General features: G+C 37.8%; 1 protein-coding gene across 2 annotated transcripts in view; it reads left to right on the top strand.

The window, feature by feature from the left end:
* commd10 (COMM domain containing 10) overlaps nucleotides 1–18,469 on the top strand; it is a 106,215-nt gene that overhangs the window by 1,303 nt on the left and 86,443 nt on the right. For both annotated transcript variants that reach the window (XM_041787957.1, XM_041787956.1), the window contains exons 2-5: nucleotides 1,464–1,554; nucleotides 2,816–2,926; nucleotides 4,825–4,980; nucleotides 11,021–11,131. In XM_041787957.1, the coding sequence (XP_041643891.1) occupies nucleotides 1,464–1,554; nucleotides 2,816–2,926; nucleotides 4,825–4,980; nucleotides 11,021–11,131 (469 nt within the window). The remainder of the gene's footprint in view (nucleotides 1–1,463; nucleotides 1,555–2,815; nucleotides 2,927–4,824; nucleotides 4,981–11,020; nucleotides 11,132–18,469) is intronic.

Consider the following 18,469-nt stretch of genomic DNA (forward strand, 5'->3'; position numbering starts at 1 on the left):
ACAGTTAAAGTCTCTTGTCTTCTGGCAAGGATGTGGCAGAGAACCAAATGCATACATAGGATAAGCCTTTGATGAAAATCAGGACTACCCTTTACAGTAAACCACAGGTGGTAAATGACTAATTTCAGTGGATAACTTCACTTAGGGTGCAGAAGTGTCTCACATCAAAAACAACAGTCCACTTAAAAACATGAGCAAAGGTACTGATCACTGTACAACAGGCAACATCTAAACACACCTTAACACTTTGCCCAAGGGCATGATGGGAAAAGCCTCTCCTCCCAGATTTGAAATGTCAATGTGCAGAGCTTGGATCAATTAACTCTACAGAGTTGGACTAACACTGAATGGATCAACACTGTCAAATAACTCCAACACTGAAGGAAATTTCACCCAGAATGGAGTTAAAATGACACCTTTCGAGTAAAAAACAACTCTAAAATGTTCATCACTGAAATATCAACACTCCAGGTTTTGACTGTGTACTTCCTTTTAAACATAACAAGCAATAGGGCTAAAACTGCAAAGTTGTGTTTTTGTAGGCCTGCTGAAAACCAATAGAAAATAAGAAAATTGTTTTAAAGCAACAGGAATAAATTATATCTGTATTGTTTGAAGTTTCTCTGCTATAGGGCTATACAGACCAGAAATCATGTTTTCGTGTTTTGATAACATTTTTTGAAAAGACAGTTGTCACAATAACAGAATTACAAATTTTTGTATGATTCTAGTAAAAATCAAAGATTCTGATGCCTGTTTGATACCATGGCAGGAACAACAGAAGCCCTGGTTATTAAAGTTAACTAAAACTAACAAAATAACGGAAACAAAAATCATTTTAGTTACAAAAACAAGACTTTACAAGATAATTTTAATGATTGGTGGCATCAGAAAGTACAAAAACTAAAATATCTTCAGTCATATTTCTAACTAAAAGAGAGAGCATACTGTTTAAATTGCATAAATATGTAGGCAGTATTTTGAAAAGCAGATAGAAATACCAATTCTACTCACTTTTCCAAATGTTGCTAAAATAATTTTGCAGTTTAGACAGTTTGCTGTAGTTTTACTGCAACTTTTGATATAAAAGTCAATGGCTGGATGAAGTCAGATTAAATGTTTAACCTTATGGTAATGTAACTTCAACTATTTCGATATAAATGATATTGTCTTATCCTATATCTTGTTTAAACATGCACTGATACATCTTAGCCTACTTTGCAGTAGTTTGTGTATCTTTCTTTTAGTAGTCTTTACACTCAGATTTAGTTACAAAAGAAGTTTTTTTCTCTTACTGTGTTGTCGTGTTATCTGAACTAGTAACCTTTAATTGTCATTTTTTTAACATTCATATCAGTTTTCAGTTGAATTCCACTGAACTCTCAATTTGCTCTGTTCTCTGCTAAAATTCAAGTACTTGCCACACCACTGTCATCAACATTCACAACTCGTCTTTCCCACAGCATAAAAGAGGCGGTGACTTTCATCAATGCGATTGATGTGAACAAGTTCTCCAGACTGATCTCTCGCATCATACAGAAGCTTCATCTAAAGGTACAGAGACTCTGCTGCGTTATCCATGCAAAAGACAAGAGGCTTTTGAGGCTTGTACTGCAGAGCTGCAGTGCCAGAAAGAGCAGTAAGAGCATAATGAGTCACCGGGGCATCAGTCAGGCTCAGCTCTAATGAATGCACACACATGCCTGGCACTGATGATACTCAGCTTGCTTTTAAAATATTTCCGTCATTCATTCTAACAACGTTTGGCCTTTAAGCTTTATTATTTTACCTACAGAAAGATATGAATTGGCTAAATTATAAAAGTTTTAAACTAAAGGCCTTTTGAAAAGTCATAACTGTGTGGCTAATGACATTTGTGATGACCATTTTCCATGACCGCCTAGCATCTGGTGACCTAAAGTCCTGTTGTGCTTGATTAGAAGGGGCCCATGTCGATTTCTTGGTTTCTTGGCCTGAATACCTGCTGTGATAACTGTAATCACACCATGGGCTTAATTGGTTTATTTTATGCAGGGCACTAAAATGCAGAATATAAACATGATGTAGTTTCTAAAGCTACAAAAAACAGTAATTAGTTCATGTCTATTGATAATGAAGAAGTATAACTAGAGTAGTCAGTTAGATAAAAGAGACTCAAGTGATGTATTTTTAATCCCATAACCATATGTTGTCCATTTTCATTAGGATGTTTTTTTTTTTAAATGTGTTTTCAAACTGATAACGTTTTAGTTTAATGTGTTTTTATAAGGCAAAAATAATGTAGGTTTGTATTGTAGTATACCTTTCTGTTTTAAGAAAATTTGTGATGTACAATGATATTTTTAATATTGTGAAATCGATACACCTTGTGATGAATATGCAAAAGAAAAGAATGCATATGAGCTATAACTCATAGTTTCGTTATCTATCTGCTGTTTCCCATGTTTAATACAATGAGAGTAGCTACTAGCTAGCTTTAGCTTAGACCACAATCCTAATGGTGTAAAACATGACTGTTATGCTCAAGCCTCCCTCCAGCAGGTGAAATATACACGCTGAGAAAGTAAATATTGTTTGGCTACATTAAAAGTACTTTTTAAAATGTATTATGTTACATTTAGACTTCTGCAATGTTTTTACTACAAATTACCATGTCTTGACTTTGCTCTCTGACATGCTCGTCAGAGAGCAAAGTCAAGACATTACCTGTGAAATTTTTGTAACTGCACTTGAATGTCAATAAAGAATGAGCTTTAATAGTTGCTCATATCCTGATGCCTCTGACCCACACCCTCTCTGGTCTCTGTCTTCTTAGGGAGAGCGGACGTTCAGCGAAGAGGAGGAGCAGAAACTTCAGACTGCTCTCTCATTGGATAAACAGTCTCTGGATCTGGTCCTGGAAACAGCTGCCTTCATTCTCGAGCAGGTAAGGAGTGCTCACCTTTAGATTTAAGGAGTTACCTGAGTTTTCAAGTGATTTTGTCTTACTTTTTTGTGTTCTTGTTGTTTGAGAATATTTACAATAATTTATTTAAATTAAAGACGCATGAGAATTCTCGTTGCTTTGGATATGGAAAAGAATAATTTTGACGACACTGGCCTACTTATTCTGAAGGAATCAAAATACATTGTATCCCTTTTTTTATTCTTATCCCTTTTTTTTATTTTCTGTTTTATGTATGTAGCCATCAAGGTGCTCCCAAAGGACCTTTTTTCCCTGAAAAACAAAAAATGAAAATGAAGTAATTAAGTCAATATGAAAGTAGTTGGTGATTAAATTAATAACTAACCTCTCTGCTAGGTTAAGGGAATAAAAATATTCCAGTAAACTTTGGTTGAAGAAATAAATGCTGCGTAACACCTGTGTTGCTTCAGGGTAAAACTGACCCACCCTAATCGCAACGTTCTGCATCTTGAAGTGTATTTTATTCTTACCAAATGTAGTTTTGTATACAAAATACTCTATAAATAATGATTTTTGTGGATAGCCAATAAAATCCAATCGAATCATGTAATTCTCAACTGCCCAAAAACATTGGGTATGCACTAGAAGGTGCACATGCATCATTACTTGTTCTTTTGGTGTTCCTTTAAATTTGGATCCTTTCAATTTAGCACTTTGGTGTTATTTTCAGAAATCCGACTTTTCCACCAAAAACTTTGTTGCATCCTGCTGAATACAGGGAGTTCCTTTGTAACTATAGCGTCCGTGTTGAGCAAGGGGATGCCACCACATTTACAGCCATGGACTACAGATGGAGGGCATTGAAGTTCTGTGTGATGTTGCCTCTGCATGTACTGTGTTGACAGGTGTAATATAAGCTGAAAATACTCCTGAAGCTCTTCCTTTCACTGCCTACGGACTCTTCAAAAAAGAACTTGAAAAACTTGGAGAGAGTTTTCCCAGCGTGCCCTTTGGTATTGTGCTTTTGGACTAAAAGTCAGTGGAAACTGTGTTTAAATGTGTTCTGGTATTGTCTGATTTGAAGTAATCAGTAAGATTCTTTTGCACATACAATACAATAACTTTATTTATCCCCGCAGGGAAATTCAATTTCATGTTCCTGGTATTAGAGTCACGTTTGCAGTCAGTCAGTTATGCACCATGAGTCAAGTTACCCACTCGGTTAGTGACCTTCTGGATGTGGAGGTGGATGTTTTTTTGAGCTGAACTTAACTAAAGATACTTTTGTAGTTTAGAGTTAATTTGTCTACTTCTTCCTTACACTGAGCTATATTATTCTTTAATAAAATGCTTTTAAAGCTATTTTGGGCTCAATTCTTCAACATTTTTTAACTACACAAGCAAAAAAACATTTTTTACAATAATGTAATAACTTTGAAGATATTGAAATTATTAACAAACCATAAGTTTAAAAAGAAAGCACTCAATGCAGTCTAATTGCATGGTGAAGAGAGGATTTTGTGTTTACAATTCAGTTCACAAGATCAATTTAAGGACTTAAGGTGGGACATTTTTGAGTCTTAGGATAAGGAAGAATCTTTCAACTACATAAGAGTTAGTGCTTATTTTCCTTACAGCAACCCAATAAAAGCCTCAGTCCAATGAAGTGAGCAATGCCGAAAACAGCATATTAGTTTTTAAGCTCTTGTGTCTTTGAGTTGGGAACACATTGTGAGCCCACTGAACCAGCAGGGGTCACTGTTGTATTACAAATGATCACACTGCAGCAGTGACAAGTAGGCTGCTGTTGGTCAAAATGAATAGGACTTTAAAGTGATCAGTTACCCCTGTGAAACACAGTTAATGGAAGCATTTATTACACAGTTACTACTCTCTCCTTTATCTCCTCCCCTCTGCAGGCAGTGTATCATAATGTGAAACCAGCAGCTCTGCAGCAGCAGCTTGAGGCGGTTCATCTTAACCCGGACAAGGCTGAGATGTTCTCTCAAACCTGGGCTACAGCAGGACCTGAGCTGGTGGAGAAGCTAAAGCACAATATATTTGCTCCAAAGAAGGTAATGCTTCTGAACAAGTGTTGTGTTTGTCTGACAGTTTTCCTGCAGTACCATTAAACAACACATAGAAGATGAATCCACTCTTCAACTCTTGAGTGATTATAGCCCACTCACATGGTTTTATGCATTGGGTGACGTTTAACGAGGCATTGTAGTCACTTGTTACTAAATTGAGAATCAAAAGTCCATATTAAGACTGACCTGCTTTTACCTGGATTCTTTCCAGCTGAGAGTACTTTCACAGATCACACTACTTGTCACGTTAATTTGACAACTTGTTTCTCTCTATAGTTTGATTAGGCAGTGACACTTCAAACAGCTTTTCTTTTAAAGTCGGGGGAATTAAGATCTAAGAGAGAATAAAAAGGCAGCATGTACACATCAGTCACATTATGCTGGAGCAGTTGCTGCCGTCATACATTTAGAAATCTCACCCGTCTCGGTCTTGTAAGTTATGTTTCTCACTACAGTGGATTTATTGCTGCCAGCAGAAGGTCGGGACAGCCATTGATCCTGGAGACGACCTCTACTATTGCTTTGACTTTGGGTGACAGGAAAGTCACACAGGAGACTTTTTTTTTTCAACTCAAATGTATGTTTATGTTTGCTCATTTGCTTTTTCTGGAAATTTGGGATTTTGATAGGTCATTTTTCAGACTTGATTTTAGCTCTTTGGTGTGATTTTGACCCTTTCCTCCCCTGAAACCAGTACATGCTGATTTATGTTTGTTAGAGTCATTAAATACTCAACAGAGATGCACTAGTTTTGAAAATTAGAGTCAATTTGAGACAGCTTGTTTTCAAATCTGGCCTGTGGCCTTTTCCTCCATGTCAGTCCCTACTTTCTCTCTCCCCCTTGTTTCCAACTCTTTCTTCTGTCCTTTCTATAATAAAGGCATAAAAGTCCCAAAATAGATGCCTTTCATATTTTGCCACGATACCAAATCATAGTTTGCCCAATAAATGTTTTCTTCTGCCCCTCAAAAATCCTCCTCTCTGAAAGCAGCTAGGTGCACTAGTTTGCCAGCATTAAACTGGAGCAACGTTGGTTTCTGACGTCAGTGCATGCCATGTTGTTTGCAGATAAGCCAGTGTCAGTCAGCATGGCCAATATCTGCCACTTCTTATTCTTACATTTTATTCCATTAGAATATCAGTTTAATGCCTGGATGTGGTTATGAAATGAAGGGGTGGAATATGTGGAGGAATTAGCTTCAATTAGGGATGTGATTCTACCTTATTTATCTGTAATTCTGGGTTTTCTGACCTAAAATGGTAACTCATGAGATTTAAATTATCCATGACTGGGTTTCCCACACATAGACTTTACTTACCTCCCAGGTATCTTAACAGCTGCCTTGAAGTATTTGCCACCCATTTTAAAAATATTCCCTTTTAACCATGTAAAATCATCACCTAAGATGATCTCTCCTGGCTCTGTATCCTTGTGTACTTGTGTAAATGTTGTGAGTAGGCTAGAATCTGAACATACTCTGCAGGTGATAAGAGCAAAAGAGAGAGATATTGGCTGTTGTATTCCTCCATAGATGCAAAGATTAAAGTGTGATGTCTCATGTTAATATGAACCTTTGTTTCCTACAGCTGGGTTCTCCCAACATTTGCTGCACTCTCTAAGTTTTGCTGCATCATTACTGCAAAACTTCCCACACAATAAGTACTTGCTGTGATAACAGAGTCACAGATTAAACTTTTTAAAGCTAGTTGTGTTGTTTGAGCGATTTATGAACGGTACTGTGGAGTGAGATCACAGTTAAATAAGGTCATTTCCTCACAATCCATGACAATGGCAATCCATCAATCCATTATCTGTACAGGTTGTTCTGTTCACGGCCATGGGGGCTGGAGACGGTCTCAGCTGTCATTGAGTGAGAGGCAGGGGACATCCTGGAGTAGCTGACAGTCAATCACAGGGCTGACATACAGTGCATTCAAAAATTGTTCAGACCCCCCTTACTTTTTTCAATTTTGTTATGTTGCAGCCTGATGCTACAGTCAAAAAATAATTTATTCTTATTAATCTGCACTCAGTACCCCATCATGACAAAAGGAAACAGAATTTTTAATTTTTTTGCAAATCTATGATAAAAAATCATATTGACATAAGTATTCAGACCCTTTGCAAAAACACTTGAAATTTAGCTCAGGTTCCTCCCATTTCTCTTTATTGTTGCTGAGATGTTACTACACCTTAATTGGAGTCCACCTGTGGCAAAATAAACTTATTGGACATGATTTGGAAAGGCACACACCTCTCTATAGAAGGCCTCACAGCTACAATGCATATCAGAGCTAAAACAAAGCCATGAGGTCAAAGGAACTGCAGAACTCAGAGACAGGATTGTTGCAAGGCACAGATCTGGGGGAGGCTCAGGGGTCAGTTCCAGGACCAGTTATATTCTCCCTGCCACATCATTTTTTCTTCCACTTTAACGCAGATGATACTCGGCTATACACGCCATTGAATCCGTCAGACCAGGGTAAGCCGAGCACCCTGAAAAGTTGCATTGATGATATGAAAAGCTGAATGCTATGTAACTTTCTGTGATTAAATGATAAAAAAGCTGAAATACTTGTCATGCGGTCCCAGCACATCTCAGAGAAAGTGCTACCATCTGCTGGTTCCCTTTTTTCAGAAGGGTTTGATGGAAATTTAACCCTTGAAAAGCATACCCCCAAACTTGTGCAGTGTTGTTTATATGTTTGTATGGACCCTGAGTCTGAAATAAAATCTATCTGTCTGTCTGTCTATCTGTCTATCTGTCTATCTATCTATCTATCTATCTATCTATCTATCTATCTATCTATCTGTCTATCTGTCTATCTGTCTATCTATCTATCTATCTGTCTATCTGTCTATCTGTCTATCTGTCTATCTGTCTATCTATCTATCTATCTATCTATCTATCTCATCGGAGTAACATCAAAAATATGATTGATTTTAAATTCTAGGGACACAAAGAATTTACCTGCCTGAGCCAAAAAGATATTGACTGCCTGCAGTTGATTTAAAATGCAGTGGCCTTGTTTTTAACCCAGATTAGGAGATCTGAGCATGTACTCCTAGTTTATCCTCTTAACAATGGCTCACAGGATGCTTTGGAACTGAGTTTATAATTTCCCTGATAACTTTTTAAGCTCTTAATGATCTGGTTCTCACTTACAGTTTAGACATTTAAACCCTGTGTGAGCCAGCACATACTGTGAGATCCTCAAAAAGGGGTCTCTTGTCTTTCCTGGGGGCCCGGCCGAGTCAGTAACCTTCTTTAAATCTCTTCTTAAGAGATTCTTTAGTCGGAGAGCCTTTCCTGATTTACTTGAGTTTTAACCGCCTTTATTTTTCCTGATTTTATTTGCGTTTGATGTGCTTTGATCTTTTTTACCTGTACCCACTGTGCTGCCTGATTTTATTTGTCTTTTAACCTCTTTGTTTTCTTTGCTACTTGTGAAGCACCCTATATTTTTTTTTTTGAAAAGTTAAAGATAAATCGGTTGGTAAATGCACAAATACCAACCAATTCAACAATTCAAGACAGTTTCACAAAAAGTTACCACCCAACTTGAACATGTGTTTGAATTCTAGTTGAAATATCTGTAACTTTAACTGTGTATGTGGCGTTTTCCATTTTGAAAGAAATGATCTCCTACGTGAAAAATTTAAGGCTCCAAAAAACTACCAACCAGAAATCTAAACAGCTGATTGAGCTGGGAATAATACAGGATATTTTAGTTCTTATTACTCGCCATTATTTCTAACAATATGTAAAAATAAAATGAAATCCATCTCAGTTTTTTTTTTTTAGATTATTTTATTAAAATTGATTTATAGTATATAGGCAGTGAACATCCACATCCTAGATTGTGTTGTTTATTCACGCTGATGTAGATGTTGTTTCAGTGGTGAGTGATGCTGCTCGGCCCTCAGCCTCCTCACACCTGTCCTCTGACACTGTGGAGGCACCCAGACCCGATAAGTCACACATGCTTTATTATTACGGCCTCTCCCCGCATCATAAAACACTTAACTGCCCTGCCTTGACTCAGTGCTGCTAATCTATCACACCACTACAGCCGACCGAGACTGAGTAATAGTCTGGCCACCTGCAGCTCAGAGGCAAAGTAACTCAAACTTTTTGGAGATTAAGCAAAGTTCTGCGGCAGTAAATCTTGTGTCTATGATCGGGGCCATAATCATAAGTCACGTCGTGTTGCCTATAGGGTCGTCTGGTCTGTACATGGTCAGCAAACAAGCCATCAATAGACTGTGTACGCTCCGTATTAAAGACAGTCTGATCTTATTTTTCTGTGTGTAAAATCTCTTTCAAAAATTATGCAACAATGGGAAAGAGTGAGCATTTTTAATAAATAGTGAGACACTTTGTGAGGAAATGTAGAACAAATCAAAGCTTTGACTATTTAGTTTCATCAGTAATTAGGCTTCCTGTGTGGTTAAATGTCCTTCCATCCAGGTCTTTCATGTGTAGAACAATATCTCCAAAAATCTTTTAGGGATTTTCTTCAAACCTTTGCTAAAATGTCCAATCTGACACAAGATTAAGTGATTAGGTCATTGAGAAAAAAGGTCGGGGTTCAAACACCACAGCCCTTCTTCTTGACCTATGTCTGTTCTTTTACTGTTCGTTAAGTGGATCCATTATGGAGGTATATAACCACCAGATGTTAGTTCAAGTTTTGAGTCATGTCCTGTCCCATCTGGCTACAAAAGTTTCCCACTAAGGTACATGGGTGAATAGCAAAGTGAAAAAGATAAAGGGACAGCCTATCCTGTAATGGATCATTTAAAACTTCCAAGAAAAATAAAAAAATAACTGAGTCACTGCAGAAATAAAGCTATGATTACATGGGAATAGCTACACTGTATGGACAACAGTATTCCGCTGTGATGAAAAGCAACTAATACTACCATTCAAAAACAAAGATGACATTGATAATAGATTGGTTTAGTTACATGGCGTTGGTTATGTTAGCTAGTTCTGGTGCAGCTGTCTTCAAACAAAAACGTGAGGGTGTGTACAGCTGGTGATGCCAACAGAAAAATCCTTTCTGTTTTATTACAGAGTGATCTATGCAGGCTGCAGAGCCTGTAAGAATGCTCCCCTTGAATTGAGACACATCTACTGTCTTTAAGTCATCAATAAAAGGAGAACAAGGATTTATTTTTAACAGATACAGTGTTTAACAAATTTATTAGACCACCTGTCATATTTGTCTCAGAAACCATCCAGCATCATGAAGTGCTTTAATGCGGACTCTTTCACTTTCAGTGAGCTCTCCACATTTTACCATTTTGAACAGGAATGAGGAATTTCAACCTGAATTCACCTTTTTATACCCAAATTTGAGCCGGCTCACTGGGCTTCTCTGAGAAGTCAGAAATTAATCAAGCATAACGTTCAACCACTAAAACTCATTTTTCTGTTCAGGAATGCAAGTAAATAACTATAATTTGACATATTAATCAAGAAATATTAATGTGCTTTGCTATTTTTTCAGTTTTTTTGGAAATCAGTTAATTTGAAAATTCATGGATAACAATAAGAATTATATCTTAGCATTACAAATATCATTTGGGTTAAAGAGCTTGTACATATTGGTGTATTAACCATTGCAGAAACATAAAAAATGATTTTGGTAATTACCAATGCTGTTTATTTAGGGCAGCTGTGGCCTAAACCTTACTTTGGGTGGTGGTCTAATAAATTTTTTAAGCACTGTATGTAGTTCTTTCTAGAGTGAAAACTGGTAATAATGAAATGAAGATTGAAAAATCTAAGTCAAATGAGAAAACAGTAAAGACTAATAAAACATCATGATACACAAAAATACATCATTCTGTTTGAAACATGTCCTTCCTTTTTTAGTTTGATGGGAACAGTCATCCCCTAGAGTTTTTCATGAAGTCTTTGAAACTGTGTCTGGGGCCTTTATTAAACTGGAGTGTGAGGTTTTATTACAGCTATGCTTGTATCAAAGAAAGATGGACTCTGTTTGTGTGTTTCAGCTGGAGTACGTCGGCTGGCAGTTAAACCTGCAGATGGCCCAGTCCAGTCAGGCCAAACTCAAGTCTCCCAACGCTGTGCTCCAACTAGGACTCCGCGGAGAAGACTCAGAGGTGTGAATTAAAACTCTCAACCACACACAAACACGATACTTCACACAGAGCTGTCATTGTTCTGCTTCTCCTGTCTGATTTCAAACAGTAACTGGAACGCAAACTCGCATTTGAAGCTGTAATTGTACGCCTGTCTGTGTTTACGCCAAATGAAAAGCATCTCCAATCTGTCCCTCTTTTTTTTTTTTCTGTTGTGCTGTAAAATCCCACTGGTGCTATTTTGACCCAGAGGTAGTGGTACATCTGGTTGCAGAGTAACTGTAGTGTAAAGACCAGAGATCAGGGAGCTTGTTATCTGAAACCTCTAGAGTCTCTCCGTTCTCCTGAGACGACGACTCTGCTGCAAGAATTGGACAGGATTGTATCTAGCACTGGACTGTATCCACTTACAATATAAAAGCTTTGCTTGTAACTTCTACCTTTTTTAGGCCATTAGTTTTAAAACATGAACACAAAATCAATAAAAACAGATGCTAGCATCAGTTTAAGTTGAAGTATTGCAAAAGGATTTGGGTGCAGCATTGTAATGAGACTGAAATTTGTGTGAGGAAGAAACACTCAGATACATGATGCAAATATGGTAAGATTTTCCACTCTAGCGTTTCCCGTTTCCCATTCATTTGCATTCAGCAGGGTTTGTTTGACTCCCAATTAGCTAATGCTCTGTAGTTACTCTAATAGCCAAGATCTCCTGAGTCTGCCTTACTCATTCCTTTCTCCTCCACTGGGAGAAGGATCACTGCCGCTGTACCAAAAAAAAACAAAGACAGAGAACTCAAAAGGCAGTTTCTGTTTCACAGTAAATGATTAGCAACCTTTGAAGTGAGCAGATATTTCATCTAGATATGTTTTGATTCTTCTTATAAATTGAAATGTGATACATTTTGAGCAACTTAAGTTCAGTCAAGTGCCACTGATGTTTTGACAGATATATCAAACATAATCTATTGATTTACATATCATAAAGGCCTGCTTTTCTTTGGTGATGGATAATGAACATTTCTGCTGTAGGCCTCGGGCTTTGGTGTCTTTTAAAGCAGTTTCTGTCTCAAAATGGTGGGACTGATTATTCCTGGAGCCTGGATAGGGTTGTTCCAGCTGACTAGTCAAGTGTCTTTCTTGCACGCTGCTTTGTATTCAGTCCCTGGAGAACGCCGGCTCAGCCTAAACGTGGAATTAGCCATGACATATTCAAATTGCTTCTTCCTTAAATGTGGGCCTATAGGCGATAGCTAGAGAAAATATATGTTTTTCTTTATCTTTGTGAATGCGATAGCAGTCGAATTTCTTTTTTTGTTATGGGTTATTTTGCACTGCATGCTCCCTAGGCAAGCAAAAAGAGGCATTAATTTATTTAAATCCACTTACACAATTCCCCTTGTGGGAGGAGATAGCTGGTGGGCTAAAACAAGCCTGGTTGAAAGTGTTGGGGATCAACTACACTAAACACACTTAGTGTGCATGTGCTCTGCTGGACTGCAGGAGGCACTGTTGTCTCACAGTTTGGAAAGCATCCCTCAGGGCCAGTTGGGATCTCAGAGATGGATAGGATACCTTGTTTAACTTTGTATTAAGGCAGTCTGAGAATGCATTGTTTTTTTCATTTCCATCAGTGCTTTCTGATTGGAGTTTCCTGACAGCAAGCTTGTTTTCTTTCACTCTTTGAGAATTTCTCCGCACAACTTCTGCAATGTCAAGCCACTGAGAGGGCTGTGAAGTAAATTAGCTGCGAACAGAGATGAAATTCTGCAAGTTTCATACAAATTAAAACACAGATTCAAAACAGTATCAAAGCTAACTGTCTAAAAACGGAGACGGGAAGCTGCACAGAGGAACAAAATCAGTGGATTAAAGGTAAGAGGGGGGTCAATCAGCGGGAGAGAGGGAGTCAGGGGAGAAAGAGATGAGGTGGAAACAAGTAAAACAAGCAACACAGGGAGAAAAATAATGAAGATGAAGAGGATAAAGGACAGAAAATGAAAGAGAAGGAAAAGAAGGCGAGGGTGGCAGTCTGTATATTATTGATTGCTTGGAACCCTAGTGGAGAGTCAGAGGCTCTCCCATCTGACCGGCCTCCTGCTTCATTAGCACTCTCCCCAAGGAGGAAGAGGAGGAGGAGGACTGCCAGGGAGTGTCGCATCTCCTTCATGAAACAATATGTGGCAGACAGTATTTGTACAGTACAGTGGAAGAGATGCAAACTGAGAAATTAGTGCGTTTTCTGTCACAAAAGCGTTAATTGTCTGCAGGATTTCTTTCATAATGCCTCTACTCTGCCCCAAACTTGTTTTCACTAAGAATATATATTGAAAGAGAGATAATTGGCTTCCATGCAGCAGTTTGTGTATTATCCCTCTGGCCTTTTCCCTGTGCTGAACTTGTTTTGTTTTCAGTGGAAAGTTGCTGCACTGAAGAAGCATTGCAGCAAATATTCAAACAGGTAAATGCCGGCACATCTATCTTTAAATGAATCAAAAGTCATCTCTCAAGTTTATCCTCATGAAGAGGTTTGAATTCTGTCATACTGGAAGGAGGTTTGACGTGACACCTGTTGCATTAAGCGTTTGTTATTCTTCAGGCAAAGCTGCTGAGATAGAAAAAGACTTAAGTGATGCACTGTCAGAAGGAAAAATAAAGTTCGATAAGAAACTGAATTTGACTACAGGATAGAAGGAAGAAGTCGAGGATGCAGGGGAAGGTGATAGGAAGGACAAAGAATAGAGAAAAGAATTTGAGAAAAACAGGAGGATGACAGCCTAGAGATGACAGTAGGAGAGGATGAAGGTTGGGGGAGGTGACAACAAAGACAAAACATGCAGAGAAGAGTGGGGGATTCGTGTAAGTCTCCTCTCCAATTTATTGTGGCACTCCTGCTCTATGAATTAATGGCAGAATAGCAGAGGTAATAATAGTAGTATGCACAGGCTGCCTCTTAACCTCAGGCATCCAGTTGCCGTTATTAATGGTGAGCAGAGTTTCCTATTCATCAACACACACAAAAAGCAGCAAGAATCTGGGCTTTTATCTGCGTTTTAATAGAGCTTTTTAGCTAAGCACGCTATGCAGACTCCAGATAACCAGATTTACTTTCCTCCAACAGCAAAGACCTTGAAATAGAAGAGCACGATCTACTCATTTTAATTCTGAGGTGTTTTGTCTGCAGAGGTTTGGTCTTTGTGGGATAAAGCTGTGCTTGAAAAGAAGGAAGTAAAAAACACAAAATCATGGCTCTCTGCCCGCTAACTGGTGTGTGCAGCTCTTTGTCTTAGCTTATAGTCTGTAGCACATCTCCTTAAATGTCTAGCTGTTATAAAAGGTGTCCCTTATCGTGTACTTGTGCTACATACAGCTAAGATAAAAGGGACTTATTGTGATGCACAGAAGACAAGTGGTAAAATTAAGACAAAATTACATGTTTTTTTAGTACAAGGTTACAATATTTTGGCGTAAAATCTCCCAAAAAGTCGTAGTTTCCTGTAAAATCCTGGATAAGAAGCTGCTATAACAAATATATAGGGGTTGAGAATAGTAGGTGACTCGGGATACACTATGACACAACATGGTGAGACCCAAAGTATAAGATATACAACAAACTACAACACATGACTCAATAAGATACAACATGGTATGACAATACAATCTGATATGATACTATATGATACGTTTGATACAATACAGTTTGATATAACATGTTAAGATACGATTCTAAACAATTCTGTTTTAAACAATACAATATGATACAGTATCATATGATACAAAACAGTAAGACTAATACAATACTATATGATATGTTGTGGTATAATACAAATGGACATGACATGATAAGACATAAGTGCAATATTATGAGTCATCTATCTTAATTAATTAAAGAATATAGATAAGTAAGTAAAGTAAGTAAAAGTTTATTTATATAGAACTTTTAAAACAGTTATCAAAGTGCTTCATAAAAAGAAAAAATAAATAAATAAAACCGATAATCCACAAAAAGAGTAGATTAAATCACATCATATTTTACATGATCAAACAAGACATAATAAGAATACAATACAATTTGGAGGAACTTCAAGTTACAAGAGCACAAGAAAGCCGGTCTAAACAAATGATCTTTTAAATGTTTCTTGAAACATTCCAGCAACTCTGCTGATCTGACAGACTGTGGGAGTTTATTCCACAGGGTGGGGGTTAGCACAGAAAAGGCTCGACCACCTTTAGTTCTGAAATTAGAGGAAGGAATGTACAGAAGGCCGAGATTAGATGATCTGATATATGGAACAAGGAGGTCAGAAATGTAACTAGGAGAAAGGCCATGTAGTGCTTAATATGTGAGTAACAGGATTTTGTAGTTGATTCTTAATTTCACTGGAAGCCAATGGAGAGATGCAAGGATGGGTGTGATGTGGGACTGGTAGCTGGAGCTGGTTAACAGTCTGCCTGCAGCATTTTGAACTGATTGTAGGCGGTTTAGGAAAACTGCATCAGACATGTATAGAGAATTACAATAATTAAGACGGGAGAAAATGAAAGTGTATGAGAAGTTCCAGGTCTGATGGTGAGAGCATTTGTCTGATGTTTGCAATATTATGTAAATATAAAAAACAGGTCTGTACAAGTTTCGTACCATGGTGTTCAAATAATAGGTGTTAGTCAAAGATGATTCCAAGGTTTTTAGCCGGTGGTCTAATGTTTAAATGATACTGGCCAATGAACTGTTCAACTGATGCAATGAAGTGATCGGGTCCAATTACAAGTATTTCTGATTTGTCAGGGTTGAGTTGGAGGAAATTTAGGGACATCCAGTTTTTGATAGAGGCCAAGCAGTTATGGAGAGAGATGATTTAGGGAATGTGGTTTGACAAAAAAATAAATCTGAGCATCATCAGCATAACAATGATAAGAAACATCTTCAAACTGGCTAAAAAGACTGCCCAATGGTAACATGTAGAGGGAAAATAGGATTGGTCCAAGGACCGAGCCCTGGGGAACTCCACATACCAGAGGAGCCGAGGAAGAAACATGATTATCTATACAGACTTTGAAATATCTATTACTCAAATAAGATTGAAACCAGTTTAAGGCCATGCCAGAGATACACACCCATTTGTTTAACCTGTCCATCAGGATAGCATGATCGATGGTGTCAAATGCTGCTTTTAAATCTAAAAGGATTAAAACTGAATATTGGCCATTGTCTGCCTGCATCAGAATATCATTGGTTACTTGTGGCTAAGCTGTCTCTGCGCTATGTTTTTTTACAAAAGCCAGATTGGAATTTATCAAAAATGTTATTCCCTTTCACGTACTTTAGAAGTTGATCAGATACCAATTTCTCTGTGATTTTCAAAATAAATGGAAGTTTTGAGATAGGACAGTAGTTTTCTAACACTTTTGGATGTAAGGAAGTTTTTTGACGAGTGGTTGAACAATAGCAGTTTTAAAATAATTTAGGTACAGAGCCAGATGCAAGTGACTGGCTGATTATTGATAGCAGAGAGGGGCCAGCTACAGGGAGGATAGATTTCAGAAACTTCGGGGGGTAAAGAGACTGGAGAGGGGTTTACCAGCTGGTTAATAGTATTAAAAAGCAATCTAGGGTCGTGTTTATTACTCGTGATTAACCCAGAGAAGTAAGCAGCTCTCGCTTCTTTCATATTTGAATTTAATCGACACAATAGCTCCTTCATGTGGAGGTGATGAACTTCAAGCTTAGACTTTCTCCAACGATGTTCAGCCTTCCTAAATTCCCTTTTTAAATGTCTAATGCTGTCATTCACCCATGGAGTTGTATTAGTAACTGGAACCATTCTAACAATTAAAGGAGCTGTGGGATCCAGTGCTGAAGCCCACAAATCATTGAACCAATTAATTTTATCATTTATATTGGGGAGCTGGGGGTTGGGGGTTATTGGCTTAAGTGGTGAAATGGGCTGAAAATATAGGAACAGAGGTTTTGTTCAGGATACAAGACTTAAGTATACGTTTCTAGGTTGAAAATGCCCCTAAAAAGCTTAAAGACCCTGTAAAGTGAAAATAAATCTTTATTTAGGTTTGTTGTATGATGGGTCACTGCGTTATGAACCCCCAGGTCAAATTTCAGTCAAATAAAACTTTTCTAGGAAAGCACTCATGCTATTAGCATGTCCCTTGACCTTATGATCAGAGTGCAGCTGCCTGGCTCTGTGCCAGAGGAGAGACAAAGTCAGTTTTCTGGCTCAAATCTCTGTTGTGATACTTTAAATCCTCCACAGGACACTGTGACTGATAGATTTAGCAAATTTACCTCACAGTGAACAAAAAAACAGCATTTACTGACTGTTAACTTTCAATAAACACAGTGACATCAGCTAATAACAGACTGTACTGAGATGAACACCTCTGTGATTTTACATTGTAGTGTTAGAGGGGCAGAGTCATTCCCCACTGTGGATCGTTGACATCACCAGTCCACATATTTGCCCCCGCCCAGATTTAACCCAGCCAGGAAAGAGGTGATCAAAATCCAAAATTCAGTCAGATGTAAATCTCAGTGTTTTCACATAGCAACCATATTCGAACATATCTAGAGTGTTAAGACACAAATTTTGGATTTCATTTTACAGGGTCTTTAAGTGTGAGATCAATGTATTTTTTACTGTAATTTGGTGTCAGTTTACCCTCTAATCCTGCTTTTCTCCTCTTCTTTTTTATCCTGCTGCCAATTTCTTCCTCCTTGGGCAGTCACCTTTTGATCATGTAAACCTTATTTATGTCAAAGTGAATCCACAAGGAGTCATAAAGTGGAGTGCATCAAAACAAATTGGCAGGAAAATCTGATTAGAAAATTGTATTTTTGAAAATTGATCTGTCATTCTTTTTCACCAACTCTTCAGGACAGCATTGTATTTCCTCTTATTTCATACCACTCCTAAACACATATCTGTTATGGGGTTTTACAGTGTTTATCATGCCAATACTTTGGAATTGTAATTACTTTAGTCAACATGCATTTTAGTGGCTAGTAGGAAATATTTTTCTTTTGTTTTTCACCCTTTATAATGACACTACCTTACCTTCCCTGGGTTTTACTGACATATTGTTTTGTCCCTTTGTTGCCGGTGAGGAATCAGCCACCCTGAATCCGAGCAGCTGGACACGGTGCTCTCTGGGCATTAAAGTCCCATAAATAATCAGCATTTTCAGTATAAAACCGGTGTCCTTCCTCCAAATTTGTCATGACTTCAGAGACCATTATGACAAATGGAGACTTGTCTTGGATTTGAACCTGGGACCTGAACATTATAAAAGATGCAGCATGTTAGAAAAAGGGTAGGTGAGGTAAGTGCATGATAGCAGTAAATAATC

The sequence above is a fragment of the Cheilinus undulatus genome, linkage group 5, assembly GCF_018320785.1.
Source record: "Cheilinus undulatus linkage group 5, ASM1832078v1, whole genome shotgun sequence".
Classification (NCBI taxonomy): Eukaryota; Metazoa; Chordata; class Actinopteri; order Labriformes; family Labridae; genus Cheilinus; species Cheilinus undulatus.